This window comes from Octopus sinensis, linkage group LG3 (genome assembly GCF_006345805.1).
Source record: "Octopus sinensis linkage group LG3, ASM634580v1, whole genome shotgun sequence".
NCBI classification, from domain to species: domain Eukaryota; kingdom Metazoa; phylum Mollusca; class Cephalopoda; order Octopoda; family Octopodidae; genus Octopus; species Octopus sinensis.
This window is the reverse complement of record NC_042999.1, coordinates 168,743,766-168,766,320: the sequence shown is the minus strand read 5'-3', so window position 1 is coordinate 168,766,320 and position 22,555 is coordinate 168,743,766. Positions and strand designations below refer to the sequence as shown.

The 22,555-nt window shown below is 35.3% G+C and overlaps 1 protein-coding gene and 1 non-coding gene across 2 annotated transcripts; both read left to right on the top strand.

The window, feature by feature from the left end:
- The first annotated feature begins 1,959 nt into the window (after positions 1-1,959).
- LOC115209591 (somatostatin receptor type 4-like) lies at positions 1,960-3,281 on the top strand. Its single transcript, XM_029778031.2, has one exon. The coding sequence runs from the start codon at positions 2,152-2,154 to the stop codon at positions 3,172-3,174; it is 1,023 nt and encodes a 340-aa protein (XP_029633891.2). The 5' UTR covers positions 1,960-2,151; the 3' UTR covers positions 3,175-3,281.
- A 1,189-nt stretch (positions 3,282-4,470) lies between these two features.
- Positions 4,471-4,575, top strand: LOC115210021. The gene has a single exon (XR_003881382.1). It is a non-coding gene; the product is annotated as a U6 spliceosomal RNA (small nuclear RNA).
- Positions 4,576-22,555: the final 17,980 nt, after the last annotated feature.

The window sequence follows — 22,555 nt, the reverse complement described above, 5'->3', positions numbered from 1 at the left end:
AAAAGAACGTGGAGACCGGATCAGGGCTGCCTACTCCGCCTTCAGTAGACTCAGCCAACGGGTATTCTTCAACCACGCGCTGACCATCCGGACAAAGATCATGGTCTTCCGTGCCATTGTATTGTCAACTCATCTCTACACTTGAGACTTGGACGCTGTACCGCCGTGACTTCAAACACCTTAAATGCTTCCAGCAATCCAAGCTACGACAGATCCTCAATATTCGATGGGAAGATCACATTACCAACAACCTTTGTCCGGAATACTTGCAATCAGAACAAGACCAAGAGGAGGTCCGAAATTCCGTTTTAAAGACCAGCTCAAACGGAATTTGGTTCAAACTAACTTCCAGCCATCCTCATGGAAACAGATTACCATGGACAGGACAGCCTGGGGGACTGCTATCTGCAATGGAGCCAGCTCCTTCGAGCAGAACAGACAACAGAATGAAGAGGTGTAACACAGAAGAAAGGAGCGTCTTCAGCATCCTCTACTCACACCGACCATTCTGCGCATATTCTTCCCACGACTCTTTCACCACCGACTTCGACTCCGAAGTCACATTCGGCACAAACATCGGCCGAGGAGACTGAATAGAAACTGACGAACCGAATGCTCGGATACGAGCTAGTGCCGACGTCATGTGCGTGTGAGTGAAAAGGTTGAATTATATTTCGTCTTTTAATTTGGAGGGTTCCAAAAAACGATTTCTAATAGAAATTCTTCATATTTTGCTGGTAACTTACTGGCATAAGTTTGCAAATATGAAAATAATATTTGTATATAGTGTGTTATGTGAATTTGTGGAAAGGTATCCCATAGAACCAACAATTTTGTTAAAAATGGAGAAGAGAAGATGTTAAAATTTGAAAGAATTTTAATACATGCATACGATCGTTTCAAACAACGATATTAAAACATGCGAATTCATAGTAGAATAATTAAATTAATTTGATTAAATTAAATTAATTATATATCACTGTTCTCCTCAGTGCAAAAAGTATAAACAAAAAATTATCATCCCAGAGGACTTGATACAGGAAATAACAGAGAATATTTTCGGATATCCATATTTATCCTTATGCAAATTACGAGCATCATAATAACTAACGGTTATTTGAAAATATAAGTAGAAAAGGTTTTATGAGACGTTCCCTCAATAAAAGAGTAAGTAGATAAGTAATTCAAACTCCAAATAAGTCATGGATGTAAGGAAGTTTTAAAGAAATATCCAGTGGAAAAGCATAGTTATGTTTGAATTAGGATATATCTTGACAGTTATAAATATTATTAGGTATTCCTTTACTGCTTTGAAATAGAATCAGAACTAAATACATTTATTCAAGTTATATGTTCCGCATTATGACGACGTAACTTCGTTGTCTGCGTGACTGACTCGAACGGCGTACCTCACCGACTGGTACTGCTTGCTGTGTCCGTCCACCATTTATCAACAGTGGAACAGCCCACCTCTCACTTGAATGCTTCCTCTGCTCCCTCCGTGTTCTTCTCACCTTCTAGTACCGCCACTTCGGCACTCTGCTCTTGTTCGGTAGTATGTTGCTTCTGTTCCTCTTCACCTTTATTTCCTTTCTGGGGGCACCTTGCGCGGGGAGACCTTCAACAACTATATAACAATGCGACTCACGTCTAACCGGGATCAAAAATGATTAAAAAATCAACAAAAATACCTCGCCGACTGTAATTCTTTATTACCTAGGCCATAACACAAAGGGGACAGCCTACTTCTCACTTATCAAGGGATGTCTGAAATTAAATTTTATTTTGTAAAAATGAAAAAAAGTATATTTTCGCTGAGTACTGTAGTACTGATTGCATTTTATAAATTTCATAACTTATTCTTCATTATATTTCTCTTCCAGAAATTTATTACAAAGAAGAAAATGACGGAATATTTTCGATAAAGAAAGAATAAAAGCTCACATACCTAAGGTTGGAAGCAGAAGCAAATGCAAAAACATTTCAAGAAGGAAAGAAAGAGAAGAAAAGGAAGGAAAGACGCATGTTTTCCATTTAAGAAGTTCACTGCAATTGCAATATTTTGTGATTTTAATTTATTACACTCACACTTATCGAAAAATATTTTTTAAAATAAACCAGAATTTACTTAATTTCTAATTTGTAAAGAAAATGAGGATGTATGCCAATTTTTCGCTGCAGAATCGGACAGAAGACAAACTAATCCGTCATTCAGGAACTATAGTCATTTTGCGTACAATATTGCTTGGACTCATCACTGTAGCCATTATTTTTAGCAACATTATTAACATGTGGATTCTTAGAAAAGTCAGGGAACTTCAGACCTTAGGAAAGGTTCTTCTCATTAATTTGAGCGTTGCTGATTTTATAAATGGTTTCTTTGTTTGTTTGCCTGCTGTCTTAGCTTCCGCCTGTGACAGGTGGTTATTAGGTACTACATATTGCACAGTGTCATGTATTTTGCATGGCATCACGTGTACAGTATCGATTTGGTGCTTAGCTATCGTTAGTTTAGACAGATATATCGCTATTAACTTCCCAGTCCGATATCGAAACGCTAAAAAGATGTACTATTCAATTGGCATTTTGATAGCAGTTTGGTTGTTTTCTTTGATAACTTTTCTTTCCCCACATATTTTCGATTCAAAATATTACGGATATCAAGAGACTATCGTTATGTGTGGAATGAAGTGGAAATCAGTAATTTTTTGCATTGCTACAGGTCTCTATATTCCTATTTTAAGTGCTGCCGTAATCTTTTTTTCTTCGTACAAAGTTTCAAAGGCCCTTCTAGCAATTCAACAAGCGAAAACTAATCGCCGAGGACAGGTAAAATGTTCCAGAGATTTGAAAGCTATCAGGATGCTAAAAATAAGCACAATATGTTACATTGCTGCCTGGGGTCCTTATACACTAATTGCCTACTTGAAGGCCTTTAATGTGTTTACAGATGTACCCGAAGAAGTTGAATTCACAGTGGCTTGGTTGGCAAACAGCAACAGTTTCATGAATGTCATCATATACTCAGGACACTTGGACGGGTTCTTACGTCAGCTAAAAAAGAATTTCTCCTGTTGCATGTGCTCTCGTTGTTGTAAGGATAACGCAGTCTACCCGGATGTACGTGAGGACTCCAATTTACCCTCCACAATCACTCAAACAAACATTTATTAGATGTCTGTAGATGCAGGGGCATGAATATGTGTGTGTGAAGCGTTCCATGTTTCTAGGCGCAGGAGTGGCTGTGTAGTAAGTAGCTTGCTTACCAACCACTTCGTTCCGGGTTCAGTCCCACTGTGTGGCACCTTGGGCAAATGTCTTCTACTATAACCTCGGGCCGACCAAAGCCTTGTGAATGGATTTGGTTGACAGAAACTGAAAGTGGCCTACACACACACACACACACACACATATATATATATATACACATACATATCACGCGCGCGCGTTAATATTTGGCCGAAGCAACGGAGTGACTCAAGGTCACAAAGTTTCGTGTGTTGGCACTTATCAATGACACGTGGGTAATTCATATTTTTCAAATAGGCGCAGGAGTGGCTGTGTGGTAAGTAGCTTGCTAACCAACCACATGGTTCCGGGTTCAGTCCCACTGCGTGGCATCTTGGGCAAGTGTCTTCTGCTATAGCCCCGGGCCGACCAATGCCTTGTGAGTTGATTTGGTAGACGGAAACTGAAAGAAGCCTGTCGTATATATGTATATATATATATGTATGTGTGTTTGTTTGTGTGTCTGTGTTTGTCCCCCTAGCATTGCTTGACAACCGATGCTGGTTTGTTTACGTCCCCGTTACTTAGCGGTTCGGCAAAAAGAGACCGATAGAATAAGTACTGGGCTTACAAAAAAAGAATAAGTCCCGGGGTCGAGTTGCTCGACTAATGGCGGTGCTCCAGCATGGCCGCAGTCAAATGACTGAAACAAGTAAAAGAGTAAAAAGAGAGTATACACGTATACACATACAAACACAAACGTACATATACATATGTATACACACATACGCGCGTGCGTACACACACATGCATATATATTTCTTTACTACCCACAAGGGGGCTAAACACAGAGGAGACAAACAAGGACAGACAAAGAGATTAAGTCGATTACATCGACCCCAGTGCGTAACTAGTGCTTAATTTATCGACCCCGGAAGGATGAAAGGCAAAGTCGACCTCGGCGGAATTTGGACTCGGAACGTAACGGCAGACGAAATACGGCAACGCATTTCGCCCGGCGTGCTAACGTTTCTGCCAACTCGCCGCCTATTAACAAATATGTACGCATAGATGCATCTACATATATATAAAACTTTTACACGTTTATATATACAATAAATAAATAAAATAATATAAAACTTTCCTTGTTTTCTTTTCTTTCTTCTTCTAGTTACATACGCATGTATATACGTATACACGCGCGCGCGCATACACTCACACATATATGCGTGCAAACATAAAATATGCTTCGGCAATACATATTCTAAAATTGGAACGATACAGAAAAGATAAGCATGGGCCCTGCACAAGGATGACACGCAAATTCGTGAAGCGTTCCATGTTTCTAGGCGAAGGAGTGGCTGTGTAGTAAGTAGCTTGCTTACCAACCACTTGGTTCCGGGTTCAGTCCCACTGTGTGGCACCTTGGGCAAGTGTCTTCTACTATAACCTCGGGCCGACCAAAGCCTTGTGAATGGATTTGGTAGATAGAAACTGAAAGTGGTCTACACAAACACACACACACACACACATATATATATATATTGATAGAAATGGTAAGACAACAAACGAATGAAAAAGACCTCGATATAATGTAAATAGAGGAATTTATCTGTAAATATAATAAGTGACAATTATTCGGTTGTGTTGTATACATTCGCCGCTTTCTTCCAAGGAATCTAATGCACTTAGCTTAGTTTTTCCTTAGGGCTGGCCAGATTGGAGCAATCTCAAGTATAATCAGCTGAAATCGCAAAGATACTCTGGTACTTGACTGAAGACAGAAAACTTCAAATGACCCATGACCTGTCCTTGTTTTCTTTGTCTCGTCTATCTGGATGTTTTGCGTTCTTGTCCCATTTTGTATTATATATATATACATATATATACATATATACATATAGCTGTGTACGTACACTTAGGTCTCTCTCTCTACATATATATATATATGTTTATATATATATATATGTTTGTGTGTGTGTGTGTGTGTGTGGTGTGTGTGTGTATGTATGTATGTATATATATATATATATATATATATATATATATATATATAATATATATATATATAGTTACGCTGGATACATTGGGCGTTCGTCTGGTATGTTGTTTTTTGTTCATTTTTTATAAATCTTGAATTATGCTTGCACTGAGGATTAAAAAGTGGATTTGTGCACTAATTATGAAATCATATGATATGCAGCTGAATTCTGTTTTTAAGAGGCTGGCCTCAAGAGTTACATTCCTTCACATTCGGTACTATGTATTTATTTATTTTGGTAGTTTAAACTTTAAGAGTCCCTCCTAGTGTGTGGCATTTATGTATTGTAATGCCCTCAATATAAATAAATGTATTCAAGAGAAAAATTGATGGATTTTTCTCTCATGAGGTTTTACTTGATGAATTCTTTTAAAGATTTTATCCTATTTTTAAATTATATATATATATATTATATATATATATATATATATATATACAGAGCAATTAATTCGCAAGAAAAATAATTCACGAATAAATAATTTGCGATTGCATGCCCCCCAAAAAGCATTAAATAACTGAAGGATTAAAATTAATCAAAGGACAAACTAAGTATGTCTACCTGCTGGAAATAACACTCAAAACTCGTATTTTGGCGATTTAAATAAGAGATTTGACTGTTATTTCCAGCAGGTAGACATACTTAGTATGTTCTTTGATTAATTGCAATATGTGTGTGTGCACGCGCGCGCGTGCGTGAGTCTGTGTGTGTGTGTGTTTCTGTGTCTGTGTTTGTCCCCAACATCGCTTGGCAACCGATGCTAGTGTGTTTACATCCCCGTAACTTAGTGGTTTGACAAAAGACACTGATAGAATAAGTACTAGGCTTTCAAAGAATAAGTCCTGGGGTTGATTTGCTCGACTAAACGCGGTGCTCCAGCATGGCCGCATTCAAATGACTGAAACAAGTAAAAGTATATATATATATATCTATTTATCTATCTATCTATCTATCTATCTATATATATATATATATATATATATATAAGCATTAAACATTAAGTTTGGGTCAACATTAAATTTGTTTCTATAAAAAGAGACAAATATTTCTTGTTGCATATATATATTTTTATATAACGGGAAGCTTTATGAAAAATAAACAAAAGACGAAGGCAGGTGGAGTACAAACAAACAATTGTATTAGTATGGCGCTCAGGAATATAAATAAAACAAGTCTTTTACGTTTCGAGCCGACGCTCTTCAACAGAAAGATACACAGAAAAGAAACACAGAAAGAAACAAGGAGAGAAAAAAAATGTGTGCAGAGGCTAGCGAATCAACATGGCGATATGTATATATATATATATATATATATATACACACAGATATATAATGTATGCCTTTTTTCCAATGTGTACAAAAAAACACGGAAAAATAAATAAATAGTTATCAGGGTAGCAAAAATTCACTTAAGTGTCAAGGATATTACAGCCTACTTATAAAGGTAGAAATTCCAGGGTTAAGTGAAATGTTTTTGTATAACAGAGATAAATTAAGAAATGGAGGTTATTTCAATCTTCATACTTCGACATGTTTCAAAGAGTGTCAGTGTTTTGAAGAATATCAATGTTTTCTTCGAAACATATGTCGGAAGTATAAAGATTTGAACAACACCTGAGTTTGACTCAATTTCTCAATTTATACACACACACACACACACACACATATATATATATATATATATATAGGGGAAGATTAATTAATTAATTAATCAATTAATTAATTGATTGGTTAATAATTAATAATTCTACAAAGTTGTCAGTACGTTAAAATAACCTTTTTAGGTGAACTATACAATATATTCTATAATTATATATGTAATTATAATCAGGAGTCAACTAATTGCTTCGGTACGTATCAAAATTAGAAATGAACTTAATGTTGAGTTTGGCCTCCTTTCCTAAATTTTTCGGCTAATTTTCAGAGCTTTCCTAAATCTTTGGGCTAATTCTCCATGGGCTGTGGCCTCTTGAAACATTACTCCTTGATATTTGTCGGCCTTGTACCATCCTGTTCATCCTGTTTCCTTTGTCACAAACTCTGTTTCCTATTCCAGTCTTTACTTCGTATCTAGGGAAGGCACCACTGGTTTCATTACATATAATGCTATCTGACTTCTTTCTAGCTAGGAGCTAGAAAGACCAAAGATAACATTATATGTATAGGCGCAGGAGTGGCTGTGTGGTAAGTAGCTTGCTAACCAACCACATGATTCCGGGTTCAATTCCACTGCGTGGCATCTTGGGCAAGTGTCTTCTGCTATAGCCTCGGGCCGACCAAAGCCTTGTGAGTGGATTTGGTAGACGGAAACTGAGAGAAGCCTGTCGTATATATGTATATATATATATGTGTGTGTGTGTCTGTGTGTGTTTGTGTGTCTGTGTTTGTCATTCTAGCATTGCTTGACAACTGATGCTGGTGTGTTTACGTCCCCGTCACTTAGCGGTTCGGCAAAAGAGACCGATAGAATAAGTACTGGGCTTACAAAGAATAAGTCCCTGGGTCGAGTTGCTCGATTAAAGGCGGTGCTCCAGCATGGCCGCAGTCAAATGACTGAAACAAGTTAAAGAGCAAAAGAGTATATGTAAGTAAACAAATAGATAAGTAGATAGATAGGTACATAGGTAGTATGGACGGATACGCACACACACGCACAAGGCTGAAACGCATGACCATATACACACACTTCACACATACACACACACAAACACAAAGACGCATGGAAACACACATCCATACATAACAGATGCACGTACATAGTCACACAAACCCATACACATAGACACATTTAAACATGCACACAAAAGGAGATAGAGAGGTACACACACAAATACACACAGAAACACATACAAACGCACAAATATGGACACAAACACATGTATAGGCAGAATACTTACACACAAACGTACACAGATGCATAAATATATATATATATGCATACACACACACATGCATATATATACACATATACATACATACATACATGCATGCATACATATGTGTATACACATGCACCCTGATGCACACAAAAAAGAATGCAGTTCTGATAATGGACAGTCAACAACTATTGAAGAGTTTGCAAAAAGCAACAAAAATTTTAGAAAAAATGAGTGAGTAAATGAGGGGAAATGGATGTGATTAAACGGTAAGGCATTAAAACAGAATGACTCTCCCAAGACATAATGAGATATGCATCAACACTTGAATTCACATAAAGAATCTTGCAACCAAATACAAGAGCGAAATATATGTATATATATATATATATTATATATATATATATATATATATATATATATTGGTAAAACGGTAAGATAACAAAAGAAAGAAAGAGACCTCAATATTATGTAAATAGAAGAAATTTATCTATACAATAATATGTTACATTACTCAATAGTCAAGATAAAACTCTGAGTTTTATCTTGACTATCGAGTAATGTAACATATTATTGTATATATATATATATATATATATATATATATATATATATATATATATATATATATATATATATATATGTGTGTGTGTGTGTGTGTGTGTCTAAAATCAAGTAAAGGTAATAAACTTCATCAAAGGATCAGAAATCCAATGAAAATACTGGTTAGTTACCATCTAAAGAAAGTTCAACTATAAGGTAACCATATAAACCGTGATTCATATATTTATATATTTAAAGAATAAGGAGAAAATAGAGAGGTGTCTAATAAAATTATTTATTAATTATAAAATATGACATCTCTGACAACTGTTTTGTTTCAGAAATCTTTAGATAATTAATTTATAAAAATAAAATCATTATAAGATGAATCTCTTCAGAGGTAGTAAAGATATACTGATTAGAAATACATTTTGAGATAAAGGCTTATAAAGATTTCTGAATCAAAACAGTTGTCAGAGATGTTGTCATATTTTATAATTAATAAATAATTTTATTAATTACCTCTCCATTTTCTCCTTATTCTTTAAATATATAAATATATGAATCACGGTTTATATGGTTACCTTATAGTTGAACTTTCTTTAGATTGGTAACTAACCAGTATTTTCATTGGATTTATTTTCATGGGATTTATGATTCCTTTATGAGGTTTATTACCTTTACCTGATTCTTTTAATGGTTTTTAACTTGGTTTATTATTACTTCTACAATAATAATATTAACCAGATATGAATAATACTGGTAAAATGGAGATGGCAAAAATTGACTCCTCTCTTAAGGATGTCCCCACCCCTCCAAGGAATATATACATAAAGGAACTCATTTCCAAAATGAATGACTTTACCTGTAGACTCAGATGGAAGACTTTTTATTTTGACAAAAAACAGGAAATACAAGACTCTGAAAATAACTCAAATAGTGAAACTCTTTCAAGGATATTTAAAATGAAGAAAATTCCTCTATACCAAATAGTTATCTGGATAAGTTTGAGCGGGACGCAAGGAATACCATTAAAAACTTGAAATTTTAAAAATACCCTCTTAGGAACATGGGCATCAACGAAAACTTAAGAGCCTTATACATGAACTCAGATCTAAGGATGGAATTTTTGTACACTCAGATAAAACACAAAACACATACAACCTAAATACTGAAACTTATCATAATTTACAACACAAAGGAATTACAAAATAATGTAAAGTTGTAAGCAAAATGCTCTTAGATTAATTAATATAGAAGTTAGGAAAATTATGTTTGATTATAATATTCAAGACAAAACTGAGCTCTTTGTACCGGTTAGGTCCTGCTTAAAGACCATAAAGAGAATTTCTTAACTGATCCTAAGGTCAGACTTATTTGCCCAGCTAAATCACTTTTAGGTAAGCTTAGTAAAATCATCTTAGATAAATACATACCCACACTTAAAAATAAAATAGCCCTAGAATTATGGTCAAATACACAGAAAATTCCACTATATTAAACAACACCCTCTTGTTTGCAAGCACTAGCACTAGCGTTGCCAGGTCTAGTGTTAGTGCTTGTTGTTCGTTGCTGGGTCGCAGTAAAAATTTCTCATTAAATCAAGATCTAAGTTTCTTATCACATTTCCTTTTCAGTTTTGTTGTTTATGAGCTAGTTGGAGCTGTTTATGAGAGTAATTAATATTCATTGGAGTTCGGTTTTCATATCTGGAACGGCATAATCATGGAAAATTAATGGGACTGTGCACATGCCATTAGTCAGACAAAAAAGGAGGCAGAAGAAAGCGAAAAACTCGAATTTTGCTGTGAAATAACTTATGGGCGTAAGGGGTCGGTTTATCGATTTTTTAAATGGCTTTCTGGGGTGACTGGGGAAATGAAAAGATCTTCACAACCACCCTCAGACAGTTTTGAAAGCCTATAGAATATGCGAGCCTTTTACGTGAAAAACTGGATTTGTATAAAGGATACACAGACATTTTGCCGTTTATATATATAGAGATTACAATGAAGGAAATAAATGTAATACTTAATAGTATGTAGATCAATTATAGAATTTGACAACAAACTATGGCTCAGAAAGGATACCCCTGATAGTTTTGATGTAACTATGGGGTCCCCTAACTCGGCTCAACAGACTTAGTGGGAATCTATCTTCTTCCCATGCTACATGATGAATTCCCTGAGATTGAGGGTGGATTATATAGAGATGAAGTATTATTCATCGTAAAAAAACTCTCCAATAGACACATGGAACTAATTAAGAAATGACTATAGAAATTCTTTAAGAGATTTGGTTTTACCATCCCAATTGAAAGAGAGTATAATTCTATAAACTTTTTAGGATGCAAATGTTAATTTAGTAACAGGGCTCCATGAGCCTTTTAAAAAGCCTGACTCCAATATTAAGTAGATGCACTCCCAAAGCAACCACCCAGCATCAATAAAAACATCAGAAACAAATATAATAGTTATAAAATCAAAAATAATGTTAGTGACAAAATATAAAGGAAAGTGTGAATAAGCATAAAGTTGAAAATAGAAATAAAAATTATAACAGAAGCAAAAATAGATCAGACAGATATAGAGCAAACTACAATACCCCCCACACACACTCTACTAGGAGGAGTTGAAACATAGAAGAAGAAGAAGAAGAAGAAGAAGAAGAAGAAGAAGAGAGAAGGAGAAGAAGAAGAAGAAGAAGAAGGAGGAGGAGGAGGAGGAGGAGAAGAAGAAGAAGAAGAAGGATGAGGAGGAGGAGAAGAAGAAGAAGAGAAGAAGAAGAAGAAGAAGAAGAAGAAGAAGAATATATGGTTGATACTGAATATATGGCGTTACACAATTAAGAGTAATCTAGTAAAATCTATCCTTTTAATTATAAGCCTTTTAATAATAACAATAAATATCATGAAATTATTAATATTAAAACTATCAAAATAGGGTATAGTTTAACCCAGAATCTGGCTACTATTATCTCTGTTGTAGATAATAAGAAATTGGACTTATTCTATACAAATAGAATGTAAATATCTGTAATACTGTTAACCCCCTATAGATAACCCTAGTGCAAATTTTAATGCCAATAACACATTTTTACAGAGCAGTACATCTACTCATAATATGGTCCATTCATCTAATATCCCTGAAGCCAATATTATACCTAATAACTGTGATTGTAGAATTAAAAGTAACTGCTTACTTAGAAATGCATGTAAGCGTAAAAGTGTAGTAGATCAATGTAGTCTAACGGTACAGGGAATGAAGAGTTGTTATAAAGGTTCAACACGGAATGAGATTAAGAAACGTTTAGCCTCTCACATCTATTCCTTCAGAAATAGACGTCGATCTGGTTCCACTGAGTAAATTCATTTGGGAGCTAAAAGATAAGAATATACAGTACGATTTAAAATGGCAAATACTAACCTCTTATCAAATAAATATGAGTAAATGTCATTTGTGCCTAAATGAAAAATTTTTTATTCTCTTGGCAAGATACCCTATTCTTAACCTTCAGGATGAACACAACGTCTCCTGTATTCATAGGACAAAATTTGTATTCTCAAAATACTGATATAATATTTAATTACTTATATATTTTATAACTTGCATTTGCATCCATGTCTAACCCTTTTGACTACATATTTAATCTTTTACCCCCTTTACTACATTAAGCTCTTATTTATAATCAACATACTTTTAACCCCTGCTTTATGTATGGATATATATTTACCCTTGTATTAATATTCATATATATCTTGCCCTTGCATTAATATTCATGTATATCTTATATATTAACTTATTTATCCCTTTCCCATAAACTATATCAAATTTAAACTAAATTCTATGATCAACACAATTTATCTAACTTTTACCAGGTATTTATATATATATATATATATATATATATAATATATATATATATATATATATATATATATATATATATATATATATATATATATACATACATATATATATATATACATATATATATAAATAAATTAAAAAATGGAGTTGAACGACGATTTAACAAAATTCCTTTATTCTCGACATATGTTTCGAAGACTGCATATTTCTAATTCCGAAGGAATAAGGGGTGCATTATGCCGCCTTCTCATCAGGAAAGACAAGGAACTTGTGTCAGTATCATGACGAACAAAAACTTTTAGATGACTGCCCACACGGAGTCCATAGTGATACTGAGTGTTTCTTTAAAATATTCCGTTATAAGCAGTGACGTCAAAATTGGTTGAATGGAGAAGATTCTAGAAAGTTCAAGAGTTCAAAAAAGGTTGGAAGGGGAGAGTTCTAAGAATAGGAAGGTGACAGGGTGCAAGTCGTATGTATGGTGATGTGTTGTTGTTTGCTTTTGCTAATGAGATTGAGTGCCTATGTGTGTGTATGTATATAACTGCATTCGTGTCTATGTGTATGTATGTGTGTGCGTGATTGTGTGTGTGGGGGGATAAATGCCAAATACAACTAGTGGTGAAGTGACAGGTTTGTGTCTGTGTGTTTGATTGTGCTTATGATAGAGAGAGGGAGAGAGAGAGAGGGGGAGAGGTAGAGAGACAAAGGTAAAACATGCCCCAACGAATTTGGTAGTAGTCCTTCAAGAAACGGAGTATAAAAATTTGTCTATGGTGGTGTTGTAGAAGTGGAACCAAATTATTAAATTCAAGGAGGTTATCTATATTAATCATCATTCATATGAGTGGAAGGTGTGTTTCTGCCAGTGCAAGCACCTATAGGATTTTTCTACCATTGTGTTTACCAAAGGGAATTTGGCGAAAAGTATATGGAAAAGCTCGGAATTACAGACGCCACAAAATTTTCTGCCCTTATCAAACGGAAAGGATACAGACAATATGGACCATTCCAGCTTGAAAGTTATATTGCTGTCCTTAAGACACCAAACTAATTTACTTAGTCCTGTACTTTGTTGCTTTCTCTTATCTCGGAAAGTTGAATAATGATTGGAAATCCTCTGGGATAATTTAGAAGTAGTCGCCCCAATATAGAATAAGACACTGGTACCAGAAGAAATTTTACACTGGTAAATGGAATTTCTAATTTTGGAATTACTGGACAAAAACTTTAATCTGTTAGGGTTTGCCACCGAGACTAAGACGGAGTTTTTATTGTTATGATTGCTGTTAATATTATTGTTAGCACTGACCACTATACTATTCCTATTATTGTTATTATTATTAATTGTACTATCGCCGGCAATATCCCTGACTATAGAAATGCTGCAGTTGTTATCATCTACTATGTATTGTGAATGGTGGAATGCACATATTCTTTTACTGGTGTTATTATTATTATTATTAATAATAATAATAATAATAATAATAATAATAATAATAATAATAATAATAATAGCCTTTTGTAACTTAATACAATGAACTCTGGACTTTGTATATGTACACTTTCATGTGGATGTGTGTATGTATGTATATTCTAATATATTGATTTGACTAACTGTAACCTTATATGTATGTATATTATTATGTATATACTTATATATATGTAGGTGCATGTGTATATACACTTATGTGTATGTGTATATTATGTATATGTACTTATTCTTGTATATGTGTACCTTCTCTAATATTCATATTTGAACTGTACTTTATAATCTCAGAAGAGGCCTTGGGATATATATGTAAGTATCTCATTTATAACCACATATTACCTTAACACACCTGGCTAATATGAGCATAATGAGATAGTCCTATCTACATGGCCGAAACAGCTGTAAGATATAGTTTATATTTATATTTATTTATACGTATGGTACTTATGGTATCATATTACTCATTGATGTGTACTGTTTTGTTCTGTATTATTGTGTTTGATCTTGATGTTCCAATGTAGTTGGTTAATAAATTATGTGAATGGGTATTATCTTGTAGTTGATGATTGATTAAAGTGTATTCCTCTATTTTCTTATTTTGTATTATGAATTTGAGGTAAAACATTTTACCTTCGCCTATATAATACAATAAATGAATTAATTGCATCGCAATTCTTAGCATTTATGTATTAGCATAAATTTATACATATATATATATATATTTATATATATATATATATATATATTTATATATATATATATATATATATATATATATTATATATATATATGTATATACATATATGTATATATATATATATATATATATATATATATACATATACATATATATATATATATATATATATATATATATATACACACATATATGATATTTACCACGTGAACTATGATGAAAAATATGAGGATGATATAGTATATAATTTTTTTTGTGCAGCAGCTCCTTGAGACATGTAATTTATTTTAAGGGTTACTGAAGGGTAAAAAGGCTGAGAAACACTTGTATATACTTATTGAAGTGACTGACATTCACTGACCTCGTAAGGAGAAAAACATGTACTGCGGGCTTCTTTCAGTTTCTGTCTACCAAATCCACTCACAAGGCATTGCCCTAGCTGTGGATAAAGTAGAAAAACACTTGCCCAAGGTACCACACACACACACATATATATATGTATATCTATATGTAAATATATATATGTATGTATATATATATATACTAGCAGAATTGCCCGACGATGCTCGGGGCTGAATTGCTTGAAAGTACTGTTAATGATTGCACTGAATTATGATGATTATTCAGGCAAATATTGATATAAGTTTACGGTGGGAGATAAGGACTTAACGATCAAACGTGTGCCATTGCATTGTTTTGGGGGAACCAAATTTCTGATGAGCATTATAGGGGCACCAACTTTAAGTTTGAGAAAGTGTGGTGGTAGTCCGGTGGGCTCAAAGGAATTGAATACCTCTATTGGATAGTTGATGACGTCCTCTGGGTCAGGAGTTGTATCGATAGACCTATATACATAGACATCCCCTGGAATCATTAATATGGTGAACAGTTTTATTCCTCGGGGCCAGAATAGCCCTTTGGCCAATCCAATCCATATTCTGATAATTAGCTTGTAGATCTGGGAACACTGCATCTCTGAGATCATAAGGCGTTTTAACAATGGTACAAATGGAATCGATGGCAATATTACCATTTTCATCCCCTGGTATTTTGCCTTCGCCAAGTGCAAGGAGGGTGTGTGAAAATGCTGCTGATGTGATATTACGTCGCATATGAGCACACATATTGGTGTGAAGTTTGAGAGTCTTCACCAGTGGCCACAATGTGGATGACTTAAGACACGCACTTACTGCATCAGTTCTAGTCCCTTTGGGAATAACGGGAAGTGTTTGTCGGAAGTTCCCTGAAAGAAGAAGTGTTATGCCTCCCATGGGAGCTGAAGAGTGTTTGATGTCTCTGAGAGATCTATCTAGTGCCTCAAGAGCACCTCTGTGGGCCATCGTGCATTCATCCCAAACAATAAGCTTGCATCGTCTGAAGACTTCTGCCTGATCGGAGCTGTTACTGATGTTGCAAGTTGGTGCCTCAGTCTTCGCTAAGTCAAGCGGAAGCTTGAAAGTGGAGTGAGCTGTCCTGCCGCCTGGCAACAAAGTAGCCGCAATTCCAGATAATGCCACAGCTAGGGCAATGCCTTGTGTTCGCCTAATCTCAGCCAATATTAATTTGTTGAGAAAAGTTTTCCCAGTACCCCCAGGAGCGTCCAGGAAAAAAATTCCCCTAGCTTTGTCCCGGACTAAATTAACAACGGAGTTGTAAGCGAACTTCTGTTCTGGAAGGAGCTTTGGCTCATTGTCGGCTATGTACTCGGCAAGCTTGTCAACATTAAAACATGTCTCACGCAGCAAATGTGAAGACAGAGTGTTTGTGCCTTCCCGGTTTGTTGAAGGTAGGCCATAGACCGGCAAGGCACTACCACCCATATCAAGTACAGTATCTTCGAACGTAGTTTGTTACCACACAGCCACACCTGCCCCTATGTATGTGTGTGTGTGTACGTGTGTGCGTATGGGTAGATATATTATGCATGTATATATGTGTATATATATATATATGTGTACATATTACATGTACATCTATATATATATACATCTACACATAAAATACAAAATAGAAAGTTATATCTTGATATCGCTAGTGATAACAATACTCAAAATATATAACAGACTGGAATTGTAGGCCAGTCTCTTGCAATTTCGATCAATTGGATCTTGTATAGAAGTGTACGGCTGCAGCGAAATTCATTTTTGGACTTTCTTCTATCGAAGGCATTTTAACAAAAATGCTTCCGTAAAGACGGTGAAAATATTGTCAATTTCCCCAAACAGGGACACAATTCAATTTTAAAACAATAACCAAAGCCCCTTCTCCGAAAGGGGGAGGGTTACGGTTTACAATTATTTAACAAATGCAACACAACAACGTTTCCCTGACGAGGAACCAACAAACGTGATTACAATAGTCAAACAGTAATAATAATAACAAACCTTTTTAATGTATCCCCATTTATGTGAAACCACTTATTCAAGTTCAAGTCATTGATGCAATTTTATACGAATTGCTAATACACACACACACACACAATAAGGGTGAAATATTGAATATTAATTTGATTAATATGAATTGAAAACCAGTGGTGTAGCATATAAGACAATAGCGGATCTTCCTCTAGCAAAAAGGATGACCAGTATTAATTGCTCATCCCTTTTATATAAATACTTTCACTTTAATTGCTGCACACTTGCAAAGAGAAAGGAGGAGAAAGTGTAGTGGTAATGGTAGGAGTGAAGCACTTGAAATGAAAGAGGGAAATCGTAAAATATTGAGTTTTCTCGAATTTTTGCTTAATTGGGGGTGAAATTGAAAAAACTTTACATGCCATGACCCAATGGAATCTACTTGGAAAAATGATAGGTAAATTCCAATTGAAGAAATTCTATATTGTACAATTGTATAAAAAACGAACGGTTTGGGAGGCAGAGAAAATCTGCCGTTTATCATAAGAGATAAGATATATATATATATATATATATATATATATAGGAGTGTGAGTATGTGGACATCTTATAATAATGCTGCTTGTCATTACAATACTTAGCCTGTTGGCAACGTTTTCATATGATTAGAGAGAAAGAGGGAGTGGGGAAAGATGGAGAGAGAAGCGTCCATCACATGTGACCAGGGAAACGTAAAATTTATTACATGGTTAAAAAAGTTAGTTGAAGGTAGTGATATAGAGGAGAGTTAGAATATAATTTTAGCAGAGGGGTGATGTTCTGATGGTGAGATTAAAGAAAGGAAGAGAGAGAGAGAATGACATGATGGTAGTGGTGGTTTCGGTGGCGATGCATAGTGATGCATGCGTATCCCAAGCTTGCCCGTGACTTTAAAAAGAAACCAGTTTCCAGTTCACCTGTCATATGCAATGACTAGAAATAAATCGCAAGTGCAGACATTTGATAAAGTAGAGCTTTTCTTCACTAGTCTACAGTGGGTTGCAGACAACATCAACTCAACTATTAAAATTTAAATGCGTTGGCGTTAGGAAGGGCATCCAGCCGTAGAAACACTGCCAGATCTGACTGGGCCTGACGAAGCCTTCCAGCTTCACAGACCCCAGTTGACCCGTCCAACCCATGCTAGCATGGAAAGCGGACGCTAAACGATGATGATGATGATGATGATGAATATGTATCAAATATTTGTAAATATTAAACAGGACTGATACACATTTCATCCGCAAGCACATGTATATATACTTCTACACATGCATACATTCATTCATACATACATACATTCATGCATATGTGTATGCATACATACATGATGACCGTCCATTCATGACTGAGGAAGGTCATTGCTGACCTTTAGGAACACTGTGCGCTCTAGGACTAATATTTTGCATTTGCGGTTCCGTTGGTCGCTAATGAGCCCTGCTCTTGACAAGCATACATGACTGCAAACATTTACAAACCAAGCTTTCCCCATTCACTGCACTAGCAGTGTGCTTTCAAGCAGCATGTTTAAATTCTTCATGCAGAATATGTACTCTCACAAAGGTGTTGACCCCTTCCTTAACCTGCTTCCTCCATCTGTGGTGATGACAGGCATTGCTCTCCCAGTCAGTCTCCTGCCTATCACATGCCTTTAATGAGGACTTGACAGAGTCCTTAAATCGCATCTTTGGTTTCTGACGGGGCCTCTTTCCATTCACAAGTTCCCCTTATAGCATCTGTTAAGGGATCCTACTATCCTTCACTAATAAGGTATCTAGTCCAATGTAACTAGTGCTTGTGCACCATCGCTTCAATACTCAAGATATCAGCTTTCCTCAGGACCTATGTGTCTGGAGTTTTTAAGGTCTAGCCAACATTCAGAATGTGTCTCAGACATCTCTGATGAAAGCTTTCAAAGACCCTTACATGATGTTTGTAAAGGGTTCATGTCTCACATGAATAAAGGAGCGATGTCAGTATACATGCACGGTACACAGCAATTTTTGTTTGCCTTGTGATGCCATGCTGGGACTAGACATGAGACTGAAGAGACCGGAAGGAATCAGTTGCTCTCTGCAGCTTGAAAGATATTTCATTACCCAAGGAGTAAAAACGGTTGAGTGTGCTGCTCAGGTCGACAAACTTGTCTACCGCTTTCAGAATTGTTCCTTCAACCAAGATAGCTGGTTCCACATATGGGTTTCCTGGTGCAGGCTGGAACATTACAACAGTCTTGTCCAGGCTAACGCTGAGTCCAAATGCCTTAGAAAAACCAAAAAACAACAGAAATACAATTCATAAGTATCTGCATGTCATCCACTGTATGAGTGACTAAGTCATCTGCATAAAGGAGGTCAAGAATAAGAGACTGGAAAACTTTCGAATTGGCAGCAAATCGGTGTAGATTAAAGAGGTGGCCATTTAATCGATATCTGACATATACCCAGAGAGCTAACTTTAGCAAAAGTACAAGTGAAAGTAGCAGCAAATTACAAAGAAAAGAGAGTTAGGGCAAAGATGTCATCCTGCTTGACACCATTCTCTACAGGAATGGGTCCCGCCATGCCACCACCAACATCGATCCAAGTCTCCATCCCATCATGAAATGATTTAATTATAGATACACTGTGATCTGGACGTCCAAGTTTGCTGAGTATTTTCCATAGCAAGGCCCTATTAACTATATCAAAGACCTTGGTTAAATCAATGACTACCTGGACAAGATCCATATTCTGCTCATAGAACTTCTACATCTGTCTTGCTGTGAAAATCATTTCACAGCAAGACACATTGAGATTCAGATAGGACATCATTTATGAGAGACCCATTCAGGCAGGTAAGAACATTTGCCAGAACCTTGCCAGCAGCTGATAGTAGAGCAATACCTCTGTAGTTACCACACATTACTCTGGCTCCATTTCCTTTAAAGAGAGAAAGAATAATTGCATCCTTCCAGTCCTTAGGTATTGTGCCATCCCTCCAGACAACACTAATAAGCTCATGCAAATCGCAAGATCTCAGCACAAATTCCATCCCATCCAGATGCCCTACAAAGATTACCTCATCTATCAGAAGCATGGAATTTAAGGAGCCAATGATAGGTTTTTGTTGCATAGTATCAATCACTGCTTCATCCACAACTGATTCAAGGTTCAGGAGTTCAGAGAAGTGTTTAATCCAGCGACCTGTGATTTCTGTTGATTTGGTAAATACAGTAGAAGACACCTTCCCAACAAGTGTTCTGCATCTTCCTGAGAGATCACTGCAGTAGTTATTTTACACTGCTATAGTGGGCAAGTGCTAGATTTCGCTGCACAACTGAAAGTCCTCTCTGCAGCAATACATTGTGATGCTGTGTTGAGGAAAGAGCTTCAGACTCGTTTGTCCAGTATTCAGACTTGCTTGTCTAGTATGGGAAAATTTTCAAGACCAGGTTTTTCAATGTACTGGGACGCAGAGACTGTTTTGATGAAAATGATGCTGAAGTTCAGTGATTATTGGTTGTAAAGCACCATGGCCCACAACGTACTGATGCACAGAGGACTTTCAGCTGTGCAGCGAAATCTAGCACTTGTTCACTGCAGCAGTGCAAAATCACTACTGCAGCAATTACGTACATACATATTCATACACACACATATATATTATATTATACCTTATTATATATATTATACCTTTACAAGAATAGTGTTGAGAGTGACTTTCAAGTTTTGGCCTGTTTAGCCTTCATCAGAATGTGGTAAATTTGAGTTCACCTTGGTTTTATATAGTCTCTGGTAAGTTTTTAAAAGAATCAGAGATAAATTCTCACCAACATTGAAATGCAAACTCCTCCAACAAAATTAAATGCTATATTTTCCAGTTTGACATTAGAGACTATTACACGTCAATGACATAAATAATACTTATGGCTGCTTTGAACATGGCAATAATAAACCTTCCGTAAATGATACTGAAACAGCAACAATAGGAAATCCTTCCTTTTGCACCACAATACTTTCTGGATTAAGAAAAACACAAAAGAACCATTCAATATAAGCATGGAATCAAAGGACTCAGCAGAGCTAAGTGACATCATTGGCCTTTACATATTAGAAAACTTACACAACAAATTTCCTTCTCAAGTGGTCTCTACTGGGTCACCGGTCTACTCCTCTCAGAAAATTATTACCCATAAAGACCGATGAATTTGGAAAAGGACTACACCACACCTTTAAAAATTTAGGCTTCTCCATTATAGTAGTAACACATCTAAAATTAACAACTTTTTTGTTGTTACTCTCGGCTTAAAATCTAGTATTTATAAAACTTGCAGGAAAGATAAGAAAAAATATCTAGTATACACATAGGCAATCTAACCATCCAAAAAGTATAATTAAAAAACTTAGTGGGAAACATATCTCTAACACTTTCTTTTTTATCTTTCAACTAAAAATACTCAACAAAATAGCAATGTCATATAACAAAGCCCTCAATATCAGCGGTTAGAAGGAAAAAGTGCAATACATAAACAACACACTACCCATAGATAAAAAATATAAAAGTAGAAAAAGGAAAATTATTTGGTTCATTCCCCACTTCAGCATAGAAGTCTCCAAATCAACTGCCAAGTTATTATTCAGAATACTCCAAAAACACTTCCATCCCATAGTCATTCGTGAGCAGTTCTAGCCTTCATCTCTAATTCAGTTCTCAACCAAACTGAATGTGATTTTTCAACAATGGTGGTCCAGTATTAAGCTACATTTGGAAATAAAATAATTGAAATTTAGTTCATTAGCAAAAAAAAAGTTAGGTAAAAAAATGGGAGATTAAGGAGAAAATTGACTTTGAATCAAAATATCTGTTATTTTAAAAGAAAAGTATAAATTAATTGGGTTTAAAAAATGTGCTCAGTGAGAATACTCTTTTGGCGAAAACCCAGTTAAAATATATTTGTTATGAAAAAAGTAGTTTGGATTTCAATGACAAATAAAATGGTTAGCAACCACCAAAATTGACTTTGAATCAAAATACCTCAGCTATTGGAAAAGAAAACTATACAATAGTTATAGTCAAATGAAAAAGCTCTTTCAGAAGAATCTTATGGTGAAAATCTCGTCAAAAAATATTTGCTACAAAAAAATTGGTGTGGCTTTAAGTGATGAAAAAAAAAGGTTATAACTTTAACAAATCAAAACATTTTTATCATTTTAAGATACTTGGCATTATAAAAGAGAGTGCCTATGGTACAATGAGATACATGGTTTGATTCTCCATAGTGGTATACTGCCCATTTTTGTTCCTGTTTGAATTTAAAAGATTTCTGTCTTCTTTTTAGTATTACTATAATGAAAAATATAAAAGTAAATATAATTAATTAAAATAATAAGTGTTGCCTGGGGGAAAAAAGGTGGGCTAGAATGAAAAATGCGGGTGT